General features: G+C 47.2%; 1 protein-coding gene across 1 annotated transcript in view; it reads right to left on the bottom strand.

The window, feature by feature from the left end:
• Positions 1-5593: 5593 nt before the first annotated feature.
• Positions 5594-14374, bottom strand: part of LOC139382557 (platelet-derived growth factor D-like) — an 82920-nt gene continuing 74139 nt past the window's right edge. The window contains exon 7 of the mRNA XM_071126665.1: positions 5594-6283. Within this exon, the coding sequence (XP_070982766.1) occupies positions 6149-6283 (135 nt within the window). The 3' untranslated portion in view covers positions 5594-6148. The remainder of the gene's footprint in view (positions 6284-14374) is intronic.

Here is a 14374-nt window from a genome sequence, read left to right as displayed (position 1 = left end):
TCCTGCAGCATCTTCACAAGGTCCTTTGCTGTTGTTCTGGGATTGATTTGCACTTTTCACACCAAAGTACGTTCATCTCTAGGAGACAGAACACGTCTCCTTCCTGAGCAGTATGACGGCTGTGTGGTCCCATGGTGTTTATACTTGCGTACTATTGTTTGTACAGATGAACGTGTGAAACCTTCAGGTATTTGGAAATTGCTCCCAAGGATGAACCAGACTTGTGGAGGTCTACCAATTTTTTCTGAGGTCTTGGCTGATTTCTTTTGATTTTCCCATGATGTCAAGCAAAGAGGCACTGAGTTTGAAGGTAGGCCTTGAAGTACATCCACAGGTACACCTCCAATTGACTCAAATTATGTCAATTAGCCTATCAGAGGCTTCTAAAGCCATGGCATCATTTTCTGGAATTTTCCAAGCTGTTTAAAGGCACAGTCAACTTAACGTATGTAAACTTCTGACCCACTGGAATTGTGATACAGTGAATTATAAGTGAAATAATCTGTCTGTAAACAATTGTTGGAAAAATTATTTGTGTCATGCACAAAGTAGATGTCCTAACCAACTTGCCAAAACTATAGTTTGTTAACAAGAAATTTGTGGAGTGGTTGAAAAACTAGTTTTAATGACTCCCACCTAAGTGTATGTAAACTTCCGACTTCAACTATATATATTTATCGATATATTTGTTTATATATATATGTGCTGAGACACACTTTAAATGGATAGTTGTTGGCTCAATGACTGGAAGTCTATGGGAACAGCTAGCATGTCATTGCGCTAATGCTAGTAGCAATGCAATCTACCCTTGCCACCGCTGCTGAAAAAAATCAGTGTGTATCTGTCATAGTGAACACCACAGTGCATTCAGAAAGTATTCACACCACTTCCCCTTTTTCCAACATTTTATGTTACAGCCTTAATCTTAATCTGAATCTTTCCTCATCACTCTACACACAATACCACATAATGACAAAGAGAAAAAAGGTTTTTAGAAATCTTTGCAAATAATATTAGTTACATTTGTTTTCAGATCCTGGTGCTATGAGACTCTAAATTGAGCTCAGGTGCATCCTGTTCCCATTGATGTTTCTACAACTTGATTGGGGTCCACCTGTGGTAAATTCATTTGATTGGACATGATTTAGAAAGGCACACACCTAGTTGGCCTAGTTGGTCCCATAGTTGGCAGTGCATGTCAGAGCAAATATCAAGCCATGAGGTCGAAGGAATTGTCCATAGAGATCCGAGACAGGATTGTGTCGAGGCACAGATCTGGGGAAGGGTACCAAAACATTTCTGAAGCATTGAAGGTCCCCAAGAACACATTGGCCTCCGTCATTCTTAAGTGGGAGATGGGCCTTGGTCAGGGAGGTGACCAAGATCTCGATGGTCATTCTGACAGTGCTCCAGAGTTCCTCTGTGGAGATGGGAGAACCTTCCAGAAGGACAAACATCTCGGCAGCACTCCAACAATCAGGCTTTTATGCTAGTGGCCAGATAGAAGCCACTCCTCAGTAAAAGGTATATGGCAGACCACTTGGAATTTGCCAAAAAGGCACCTAAAAGGATTCTCTGGTCTGATGAAACGAAGATTGAACTCTTTTGCCTGAATGCCAAGCGTCATGTCTTGGGAAAACCTGGTTTCATCCCTACGGTGAAGCATAGTGGTGGCAGCATCATTCTGTGGGGATGTTTTTCAGCGGCAGGGACTGGGAGACAAGTCAGGATTGAGGGAAAGATGGACGGAGCAAAGTGCAGAGAGATCCTTGATGAAAGCCTGCTCAGGACCTCAAACTGGGGTGAAGGTTCACCTTCCAACAGGACAACGACCCTAAGCACACAGCCAAGACAACGCAGGAGTTGCTTTGAGAGAAGTTTCCGAATGTCAGACAGATCCCAGACTTGAACCCGATCAAACATCTCTGGAAAGACCAGAGAGAATCTGCAGAAAAGAATGGGAGAAACTCCCCAAATACAGGTGTGCCAAGCTTGTATCATTATACTGAAGAAGACTTCAACTAAGTGTCTAAGGGTCTGAAAACTTATTTAAATGTGATATATACATATACACTGCTCAAAAAAATAAAGGGAACACTTAAACACAATGTTACTCCAAGTCAATCACACTTCTGTGAAATCAAACTGTCCACTTAGGAAGCAACACTGATTGACAATAAATGTCACATGCTGTTGTGCAAATGGAATAGACAACAGGTGGAAATTATAGGCAATTAGCAAGACACCCCCAATAAAGGAGTGGTTCTGCAGGTGGTGACCACAGACCACTTCTCAGTTCCTATGCTTCCTGGCTGATGTTTTGGTCACTTTTGAATGCTGGCGGTGCTTTCACTCTAGTGGTAGCATGAGACGGAGTCTACAACCCACACAAGTGGCTCAGGTAGTGCAGCTCATCCAGGATGGCACATCAATGCGAGCTGTGGCAAGAAGGTTTGCTGTGTCTGTCAGTGTAGTGTCCAGAGCATGAAGGCGCTACCAGGAGACAGGCCAGTACATCAGGAGACGTTGAGGAGGTCGTAGGAGGGCAACAACCCAGCAGCAGGAACCCTACATCCGCCTTTGTGCAAGGAGGAGCACTGACAGAGCCCTGCAAAATGACCTCCAGCAGGCCACAAATATGTGTCTACTCAAACGATCAGAAACAGACTCCATGGAGGTGGTATGAGGGCCCGACGTCCAGAGGTGGGGGTTGGCATTTGCCAGAGAACACCAAGATTGGCGAGAATATTTCATTCATTCAGATCTAGGATGTGTTATTTTAGTGTTAAACCTGTCTTTGCTTTGTCATTATGGGGTACTGTGATGTCATTATGGGGTATAGAGTGTAGATTGATGAGGGAAGAAAAACAATTTAATCTATTTTCGAGTAAGGCTGTAACCTTGCAAAATGTGGAAAAACACACATATAGTGCATTCGGAAAGTATCTGTGAGTTGTGTCATTAATCTCTGAAAATGACTATGCCTGCCAATGAGGGGCTGATGAGAGAGACAGATTAATTCGTTTTTTATTTGATGTATATTGTATACATTGTTACTTTGGCACTTTGTTTTTCATGCCAATAAAACAGCTTGAGAAAGAGAAGGTCTGTATGATCTATCCAAGGTGATTTTTAAATAAACTGCCTTCACTATAATTTAATGACAAAACATTCCATTACCTTTTTCATCACAATCAACCTCAACTGGCCATCATCTGAGTTCTACACATGGGGATTTGGTTTCCATGGCAACAGACTGTATAGCACAATGTTTGTGTGTGGTATTGTGAGAGGAAATAAAGGTGGAGAAGTGAAAGAATCTCAGGGGTGTTTACACACACAACGCTTCTACTCCAAGGTCCGTGTTGGGTTCAGGTCCGTTATCAACCAGTCATGAATGGAAAAGTCCACATAGAAAATCATTTGAATTTATCTCCTGAAGTGGAGTTGAACACACATAAGGAGGTTGTAAACAATGTGTCAGAAACTGCACCTGTCAGAGGTAAAGCTGTAGATATTCTGATGCTAATCAGCAGCCTGATTCTTTCAGATCAACATGAAGTGTTATGAGGATGGTTTGTGTCGTGAATAACCCCCCCCCCTCGCTGCATTTTACAGAGAAAGGGTCTACATTCAGAAACATTTATGTGCAAAAAAACTTCCTCAAAACACAACCAGTGGATATCTTTAATAAAAAAAAACAGAAACACAATAAATTAATCACTAAAGCTAAACTGCTGTGTCAGGGATCAAACAAAGGCAGTCAGGTGCCGACAGATTTGTTTAGATAACCTTTCTGCAGTTCTTCTTGAAGGTTGCATTATAAACATTCAAAACAACGGAATGAACAAACTGGTTATTTGAACAAAAAAAAACAGAATGGAATGTCACTTAGAAGCCGAGGTCAAGGAATGTGCTGATAAAACTGGCACTGCCAGAGGAAGTGTACACACACGCACACACCCCTAACTGAATAAATACATTTGCAGCATTAGGTGAAGGAGAGACTATGCTATGTATGTATTGTGCTCAGTCTCCAGGGACACTGACAACAGTCACAGAAGGAATCAGAACATGAACATCGGAAAGGACATCAAACAAAACAAAGAACTCTGGAAGTAAAAGGAAAGAGAGAGACTTAGACAGTGTAAAAATACAGTCATCTGTCTCTAATCTCTTGGAGCCATACTGTCACACGCACATCGTCCTTCCCCAGGGCATGTTCCTCCACTAAGAGGCTCTGCGTTTCAGATCACTCTTCAGCCAGCCGATACCTGTGACTCACACACACCTCTCAACAGCTAACGGTTTAATTCTGCTCGCCCTAATGTTTAAATCACAGCCTTAATAAAACTAATTCTGCCCCTCCATCTCTCAGTGCCTTGCTTTGTGTTTTAATTGTTGTTAATAGAGCTTCGGTCTGTATGGACAGAGGAGTTGATGGTTGGTAATGAGGCCAGCTCCCCCAGTGGAATGACCATTATGAAGCCTAGAGGGGTTGCAGGAAGATCTTTGTTGTTTCTTTATCACGTGGAGGCAGTGACCGATCTGAGAATGTTTTAAGATCTTTGATGCACCGTCTTGTGCGCGCACACACACACACACACACACACACACGATCACAGACAGTGCAACAGATACACATTCTTTCCCTCAAATAAACACACATACACACCTATAATGCAGACGATTATATAGTGATGACTGTGGATTATGTTTGGGGATGAATTGTTTGAAGAACCAGGTCCAGACAGAAATAGATCTAACCACAGGATAGTACAGTACAGGCACAGGGCACCACGTCTGCAAATATTGCAGATATAAAACATTACACAAATTCCTACCACATCCTCAACCCTCTCCCTATTTTGTATGGGGTGTACAATTCTGGTTAGCAACATTTCTGGGGTTGGCTGTTGGTATGATTGGAACGTCGGGAGGAACGTTCCAAAGTCATTCCGCTGATCTGCCGGAGTGATTTAGGGAAGGAGAGGGGGGTAATATTTGTGGAAAGGTATAAAAACAATGTTTTTAACTGTCTCTGTATCCCGACATCTGATGAATGAAGGAGGAGAAATAGAACAACACACAACGAAGCAGAACTTCACGCAAAAAGGAAAAGAAACAGCAAAGAATTTCAAATAAATAAGAATGTTGTCTTTAGGGAGGAGTGGAGACCTTGGGTCTGCTCGGGGGGGATATGTGTGTGTGGTTTGTGGTCATTCTAAGATTGTTTGTGTGGTTCTGTCTCTCCCTCTCTCTCTCTTCCTTCCCTGAAACTCATTTCACAATGATTGTACAGAGAAAAACAGTTGCAGGAAGAGCTTAAAAAAAATGGACATTCTAACATGAATATAGAAAATAACACAGGCTTGGATACTGTATGAACACACACTTAAAGGTGTCATGTCCTTAACAGCCCCTCATCAATACCCCAGTGGACAAGGAATGTTGGGGGCTTGGACGATGACGGGGTGGTCATGAGCTGATAGTGGAGAGGGTGGGGTAAATTTGGGTTTTTGCTGGGTGGCAGCAGGGCACTGTTGGGGTTAGCAGGACCAGGGTTTGGGGGGGGGGGGGGGGGGGGGGGTGCATGGATGTTGGTGGCTAGGTTTGTATCAGGTTGGTATGTGGACGGATGGATGTTGGTGACTAGGTTTGTATCAGGTTGGTATGTGGACGGATGGATGTTGGTGACTAGGTTTGTATCAGGTTGGTATGTGGATGGATGTTGGTGACTAGGTTTGTATCAGGTTGGTATGTGGACGGATGGATGTTGGTGACTAGGTTTGTATCAGGTTGGTATGTGGACGGATGGATGTTGGTGACTAGGTTTGTATCAGGTTGGTATGTGGATGGATGTTGGTGACTAGGTTTGTATCAGGTTGGTATGTGGATGGATGTTGGTGACTAGGTTTGTAACAGGTTGGTATGTGGATGGATGTTGGTGACTAGGTTTGTATCAGGTCGGTATGTGGATGGATGTTGGTGACTAGGTTTGTATCAGGTCGGTATGTGGATGGATGTTGGTGACTAGGTTTGTCACAGGTTGCTATGGGGATGGATGGCAGGGGAGCGCTACAAAGAGAGATATGGAGATATAAACAGCAGTTAATCCCAGAGCTGGGTCCCCCTGTCCCATTGTCTCTCAACGGGGTGGTCTGGAGGGACAAACACAGTCACAGCGCTCGTGGTGCATGAGATGGACCTCCTCTAGGACCCAGCGGACACGAGCTGTCCGACGCCGCGAAAAACCTCCCACCTCAGGAGCATACTTCAACACCTAGAGAGGAGAGGGGGAGGAATAGTGAGTGAGGAAGAGGGAAAGAGAGAGAAGGAGAGAGAGAGGTCGGGGAGAAGGAAGGAGAAGGAGAGAGAGAGGTCGGGGGGAGGAATAGTGAGTGAGGAAGAGGGAAAGAGAGAGAAGGAGAGAGAGAGAGAGGTCGGGAGAAGGCAAGGACAGGACAGGAGAAAGGGAGAGGACAGAGAAAATGACTTGGATGGAAAACAATGAGATGCTTGTTGGCTTGCTGCCATCTTGACCAATAGTTAACCCCTGTCCTCCCTCCTGTATCAAACCTCATAACAGCTATATTCACAGTCTGTTCTCTCACACACACATACACAGGAGGAGGGCACTTAATCCTAGCGGTTAGAGGCGAGCCAGCAACCGACTATTTCCAGTTCGACTCTGGGGATCTGACAGAAAAAATCTGGCAGTTAGTGAGCTGGCAAACGGAGGGTTGCTGGTCTCAAATCTATTGCTGGTCGTGTGCCCTTGAGCAAGGCACTAAACCCCCATAACATCTGCTCCACAGGCCCAGTGTGGCAGCCCCCTGTCCCAACCTCTATATGCATGTTTGTCTTTCAAAGGGGTTGCCTGTTCACCCCGCTATCATCCAGAAGGTGAGGTCAGTACAGGTGCTTCAAAGCTGGGACCGAGAGACTGAAAAACAGCTTCTATCTCAAGGCCATCAGACTGTTAAACAGCCATCGCAAACATAGAGAGGCTGCTGCCAACATACAGACTCAAATCTCTAGTTACTTCAATAAATGGACTTAATAGAGGTATCAATAGTCACCTTAAATAACACCACTTTAATAATGTTTACATATCTTACATTAGACATCTCATATGTATATACTGTATTCTATACCATCTACTGCATCTTGCCTATGCTGCAGGGTCATCGCTCATCCATATATTTATATTAACATATTCTTATTCATTCCTTACATTTATGTGTATAAGGTAGTTGTTGTGAAATTGTTAGATATTACTGCACGGTCGGAACTAGAAGCACAAACATTTCGATACACTCGCATTAACATCTGCTAACCATGTGTAGGTGACATTTGATTTGAGGTAAAGCAGACCTTGTGTACAGTGATCTTATTCTGGCAATGTGTTAAAGGGAAGCTACAGACACCAACACACAGTCATACAGACACCAACACACAGTCATACAGACACCAACACACAGTCATACAGACACCAACACACAGTCATACAGACACCAACACACAGTCATAAAGACACCAACACACAGTCATACAGACACCAACACACAGTCATACAGACACCAACACACAGTCATACAGACACCAACACACAGTCATACAGACACCAACACACAGTCATACAGACACCAACACACAGTCATACAGACACCAACACACAGTCATACAGACACCAACACACAGTCATACAGACACCAACACACAGTCATACAGACACCAACACACAGTCATACAGACACCAACACACAGTCATACAGACACCAACACACAGTCATACAGACACCAACACACAGTCATACAGACACCAACACACAGTCATAAAGACACCAACACACAGTCATACAGACACCAACACACAGTCATACAGACACCAACACACAGTCATAAAGACACCAACACACAGTCATACAGACACCAACACACAGTCATAAAGACACCAACACACAGTCATACAGACACCAACACACAGTCATACAGACACCAACACACAGTCATACAGACACCAACACACAGTCATACAGACACCAACACACAGTCATACAGACACCAACACACAGTCATACAGACACCAACACACAGTCATACAGACACCAACACACAGTCATACAGACACCAACACACAGTCATTCAGACACCAACACACAGTCATACAGACACCAACACACAGTCATACAGACACCAACACACAGTCATACAGACACCAACACACAGTCATACAGACACCAACACACAGTCATACAGACACCAACACACAGTCATACAGACACCAACACACAGTCATACAGACACCAACACACAGTCATACAGACACCAACACACAGTCACACAGACACCAACACACAGTCATACAGACACCAACACACAGTCACGCACACACAACCCGGCACACAGACACACACACAGTCATACAGACACACACGCACACAGTCATACAGACACACACACACACAGTCATACAGACACACCCCGGCACACACACACAGTCATACAGACACACCCCGGCACACACACACACACACACACACAGTCATACACACACACCCCGGCACACACACACACACACAGTCATACAGACACACCCCGGCACACACACACACACACACACACACACAGTCATACAGACACACCCCGGCACACACACAGTCATACAGACACACCCCGGCACACACACACACACACACACACACACACACACACAGTCATACAGACACACCCCGGCGCATACACACACACACAGTCATACAGACACACCCCGGCACACACACACACACACACACACAGTCATACAGACACACCCCGGCACACACACACACACACACATACACAGTAATACAGACACACCCCGGCACACACACAGTCATACAGACACACCCCGGCGCACACACACACACACACACAGTCATACAGACACACCCCGGCACGCAGACACACCACGGCACACAGACACACACCACGGCACACAGACACACCACGGCACACAGACACACCCCGGCACACAGACACACCACGGCACACAGACACACACCCGCACACAGACACACACAGGCACACAGACACACCCCGGCACACAGACACACCCCGGCACACAGACACACCCCGGCACACAGACACACACCGGCACACAGACACACACCGGCACACAGACACACACCGGCACACAGACACACACCGGCACACAGACACACACCGGCACACAGACACACACCGTCACACCCCAAACTGGATTCCTGCAGCATAACCAGAGAAGCAGCATAAAGAGGCAGATGCTTCCAGACAACGTGTCCATGACAGAATGGAGAGAGAAGACAGAAGAGGTGTAAAGGAGGTAGAGAAAGACTGGTGCTGCAGTGCTGTCTGATTGTTGATGCAGTGCTAGGCCCACAGTCGCTCTCCCTCTCTCTGGGATTATACTGTAGCCGGGAGGCTGAGGGATTTTCCCTCTGGTTTATAACAAGAAACATGAAGTGTTCAGTGTCAGTGGGCCTGATACATGTGTGTACAGTGTGTCTGTACAGTGTGTAGAGTGTGTCTGTATAGTGTGTACAGTGTGTCTGTACAGTGTGTAGAGTGTGTCTGTATAGTGTGTACAGTGTGTCTGTACAGTGTGTCTGTAGAGTGTCTGTACAGTGTATACAGTGTGTCTGTACAGTGTGTAGAGTGTCTGTGCAGTGTGTACAGTGTGTCTGTACAGTGTGTAGAGTGTGTCTGTACAGTGTGTAGAGTGTGTCTGTACAGTGTGTACAGTGTGTACAGTGTATCTGTACAGTGTGTAGAGTGTGTCTGTATAGTGTGTACAGTGTGTACAGTGTGTAGTGTATCTGTACAGTGTGTAGAGTGTGTCTGTACAGTGTGTACAGTGTGTCTGTACAGTGTGTACAGTGTATCTGTACAGTGTGTAGAGTGTGTCTGTATAGTGTGTACAGTGTGTACAGTGTGTACAGTGTATCTGTACAGTGTGTAGAGTGTCTGTATAGTGTGTACAGTGTATCTGTACAGTGTGTAGAGTGTGTCTGTACAGTGTGTACAGTGTGTCTGTACAGTGTGTAGAGTGTATCTGTACAGTGTGTACAGTGTGTCTGTACAGTGTGTAGAGTGTATCTGTACAGTGTGTAGAGTGTGTCTGTATAGTGTGTACAGTGTATCTGTACAGTGTGTAGAGTGTCTGAATAGTGTGTACAGTGTATCTGTACAGTGTGTAGTGTGTCTGTACAGTGTGTACAGTGTGTCTGTACAGTGTGTAGAGTGTATCTGTATAGTGTGTACAGTGTGTACAGTGTGTACAGTGTATCTGTACAGTGTGTAGAGTGTCTGTATAGTGTGTACAGTGTATCTGTACAGTGTGTAGAGTGTCTGTATAGTGTGTACAGTGTGTCTGTACAGTGTGTAGAGTGTGTCTGTATAGTGTGTACAGTGTGTCTGTACAGTGTGTAGAGTGTGTCTGTATAGTGTGTACAGTGTGTCTGTACGGTGTGTAGAGTGTGTCTGTATAGTGTGTACAGTGTGTACAGTGTATCTGTACAGTGTGTAGAGTGTCTGTATAGTGTGTACAGTGTATCTGTACAGTGTGTAGAGTGTCTGTATAGTGTGTACAGTGTGTCTGTACAGTGTGTAGAGTGTGTCTGTATAGTGTGTACAGTGTGTACAGTGTGTACAGTGTATCTGTACAGTGTGTAGAGTGTCTGTATAGTGTGTACAGTGTGTCTGTACAGTGTGTAGAGTGTGTCTGTATAGTGTGTACAGTGTGTACAGTGTATCTGTACAGTGTGTAGAGTGTCTGTATAGTTTGTACAGTGTGTCTGTACAGTGTGTAGAGCGTATCTGTACAGTGTGTAGAGTGTGTCTGTACAGTGTGTGTGTACAGTGTGTCTGTACAGTGTGTAGAGTGTATCTGTACAGCGTGTAGAGTGTGTCTGTATAGTGTGTACAGTGTGTACAGTGTATCTGTACAGTGTGTAGTGTGTCTGTACAGTGTGTCTGTACAGTGTGTCTGTATAGTGAGTATGGCTGTACAGTGTGTCTGTACAGTGTGTACAGTGTGTCTGTACAGTGTGTAGAGTGTCTGTACAGTGAGTGTGTCTGTACAGTGTGTACAGTGTGTACCCTTGTGTCTGTACAGTGTGTAGTGTGTCTGTACAGTGTGTAGTGTGTCTGTACAGTGTGTAGAGTGTGTCTGTACATTGTGTACATTGCGTAGAGTGTGTCTGTACATTGTGTAGAGTATGTCTGTACAGTGTGTAGAGTGTCTGTACAGTGTGTAGAGTGTCTGTGCAGTGTGTAGAGTGTCTGTATAGTGTGTATATTGTGTAGAGTGTGTCTGTACAGTGTGTAGAGTGTGTCTGTACAGTGTGTAGAGTGTGTCTGTACAGTGTGTAGATTGTGCCTGTACAGTGTGTAGAGTGTCTGTATAGTGTGTACAGGCACAGCTGCAGGTACAGGTGCAGGCACAGCTGCAGGTACAGGTATAGCTGCAGGTATAGGTGCAGCTGCAGGTACAGGTGCAGGCACAGCTGCAGGTATAGGTGCAGGTACAGGCACAGCTGCAGGTACAGGTACAGGCACAGCTGCAGGTACAGCTGCAGGCACAGGTATAGGCATAGCTGCAGGTACAGGTTCAGGCACAGCTGCAGGCACAGGTACAGCTGCAGGTACAGGTGCAGCTGCAGGCACAGCTGCAGGTACAAGTACAGGTACAGCTGCAGGTACAGGTACAGCTGCAGGTACAAGTACAAGTACAGGTACAGGTGCAGAGGCAGGCACAGCTGCAGGTACAGGTGCAGGCACAGGTGCAGGTACAGGTGCAGGCACAGGTGCAGGTACAGGCACAGCTGCAGGTACAAGTACAGCTGCAGGTTCAGGTACAGCTGCAGGTACAGCTGCAGGTACAGGCACAGTTGCAGGTACAGCTGCAGGTACAGGTGCAGGCACAGTTGCAGGTACAAGTACAAGCACAGCTGCAGGTACAGGTGCAGGCACAGCTGCAGGTACAGGCACAGCTGCAGGTACAGGCACAGCTGCAGGTACAGCTGCAGGTACAGGCACAACTGCAGGTACAGGTACAGTTGCAGGTACAAGTACAGGTACAGCTGCAGGTACAAGTACAGGTACAGCTGAAGGTACAGGTGCAGGCACAGCTGCAGGTACAGGTGCAGGTACAAGTACAGGTACAGCTGCAGGTACAGGTACAGCTGCAGGTACAGCTGCATGTACAAATACAGGTACAGCTGCAGGTACAGGTGCAGGCACAGCTGCAGGTACAGGCACAGCTGCAGGTACAGGCACAGCTGCAGGTACAGGCACAGCTGCAGGTACAGCTGCAGGTACAGGCACAACTGCAGGTACAGGTACAGTTGCAGGTACAAGTACAGGTACAGCTGCAGGTACAAGTACAGGTACAGCTGAAGGTACAGGTGCAGGCACAGCTGCAGGTACAGGTGCAGGTACAAGTACAGGTACAGCTGCAGGTACAGCTGCAGGTACAGCTGCATGTACAAATACAGGTACAGCTGCAGGTACAGGTGCAGGCACAGCTGCAGGTACAGGTACAGGTGCAGGCACAGCTGCAGGTACAGGTATAGCTGCAGGTACAGGTACAGCTGCAGGCACAGCTGCAGGTACAGGTATAGATACAGGTACAGGCACAGCTGCAGGTACAGGCACAGCTGCAGGTACAGGTATAGCTGCAGGTACAGGCACAGCTGCAGGTACAGGTATAGCTGCAGGTACAGGTACAGGTGCAGGTACAGCTGCAGGTACAGGTACAGCTGCAGGTACAAGTACAGGTACAGCTTTAGGTACAAGTACAGGTACAGGTACAGCTGCACGTACAAGTACAGGTACAGCTGCAGGTGCAGGTACAGCTGCAGGTACAGGTACAGGCACAGCTGCAGGTGCAGGCACAGCTGCAAGTACAGGTGCAGGCACAGCTGCAGGTACAGGTATAGCTGCAGGTACAGGTGCAGGCACAGCTACAGTTACAGGTATATCTGCAGGTACAGGTGCAGGCACAGCTGCAGGTACAGATGCAGGCACAGCTGCAGGTACAGATGCAGGCACAGCTGCAGGTACAGGTACAGGCACAGCTGCAGGTACAGGTACGGCTGCAGGTACAGCTGCAGGTACAGCTGCAGGTACAGCTGCAGTCACAACTGCAGGTACGGCTACAGGTACGGGTACAGCTGCAGGTACAGCTGCAGGTACGGCTGCAGGTACGGGTACAGCTGCAGGTACGGCTACAGGTACGGCTACAGGTACGGCTACAGCTGCAGGTACAGGTGCAGTCACAACTGCAGGTACGGCTACAGGTACGGGTACAGCTGTAGGTACAGCTGCAGGCACAGCTGCAGGTACGGCTACAGCTGTAGGTACAGCTGCAGGCACAGCTGCAGGTACGGCTACAGGTACAGGTACAGTTGCAGGTACAGGTACGGCTGCAGGTACGGCTACAGGTACAGGTACGGCTACAGGTACAGCTGCAGGTACAGGTACAGCTGCAGGTGCAGGTACAGGTACAGGTGCAGGTACAGCTGCAGGGACAGGTGCAGGTGTAGTTACAGCTGCAGGTACAGATGCGGGTGCAGGTACAGGTGCAGGTATAGCTGCAGGTATAGCTGCAGGTACAGCTGCAGGTGCAGGTACAGCTGCAGGTACAGGTACAGCTGCAGGCACAGCTGCAGGTACAGGTGCAGGCAGAGCTGCAGGTACAGGTATAGCTGCAGGTACAGGTGCAGGCACAGCTGCAGTTACAGGTATATCTGCAGTTACAGGTGCAGGCACAGCTGCAGGTACAGATGCAGGCACAACTGCAGGTACAGGTACAGGCACAGCTGCAGGTACAGATGCAGGCACAACTGCAGGTACAGGTACAGCTGCAGGTACAGGTATAGCTGCAGGTACATGTGCAGGCACAGCTGCAGGTACAGGTAGAGGCACAGCTGCAGGTACAGGTACAGGCACAGCTGCAGGTACAGATGCAGGCACAGCTGCAGGTACAGGTATATCTGCAGGTACAGGTGCAGGCACAGCTGCAGGTACAGATGCAGGCACAGCTGCAGGTACAGGTACAGGCACAGCTGCAGGTACAGGTATAGCTGCAGGTACAGGTGCAGGCACAGCTGCAGGTACAGGTGCTGGTGCAGGTACAAGTACAGGTACAGCTGCAGGTACAGGTACAGCTGCAGGTACAGCTGCATGTACAAATACAGGTACAGCTGCAGGTACAGGTGCAGGCACAGCTGCAGGTACAGGTACAGGTGCAGGCACAGCTGCAGGTACATGTATAGCTGCAGGTACAGGTACAGCTGCAGGCACAGCTGCAGGTACAGGTAGAGGCACAGCTGCAGGTACAGGTACAGGC

Source organism: Oncorhynchus clarkii, chromosome 24, assembly GCF_045791955.1.
Source record: "Oncorhynchus clarkii lewisi isolate Uvic-CL-2024 chromosome 24, UVic_Ocla_1.0, whole genome shotgun sequence".
Lineage (NCBI taxonomy): Eukaryota > Metazoa > Chordata > Actinopteri > Salmoniformes > Salmonidae > Oncorhynchus > Oncorhynchus clarkii.
This window is presented reverse-complemented; position numbering and strand designations above follow the sequence as displayed.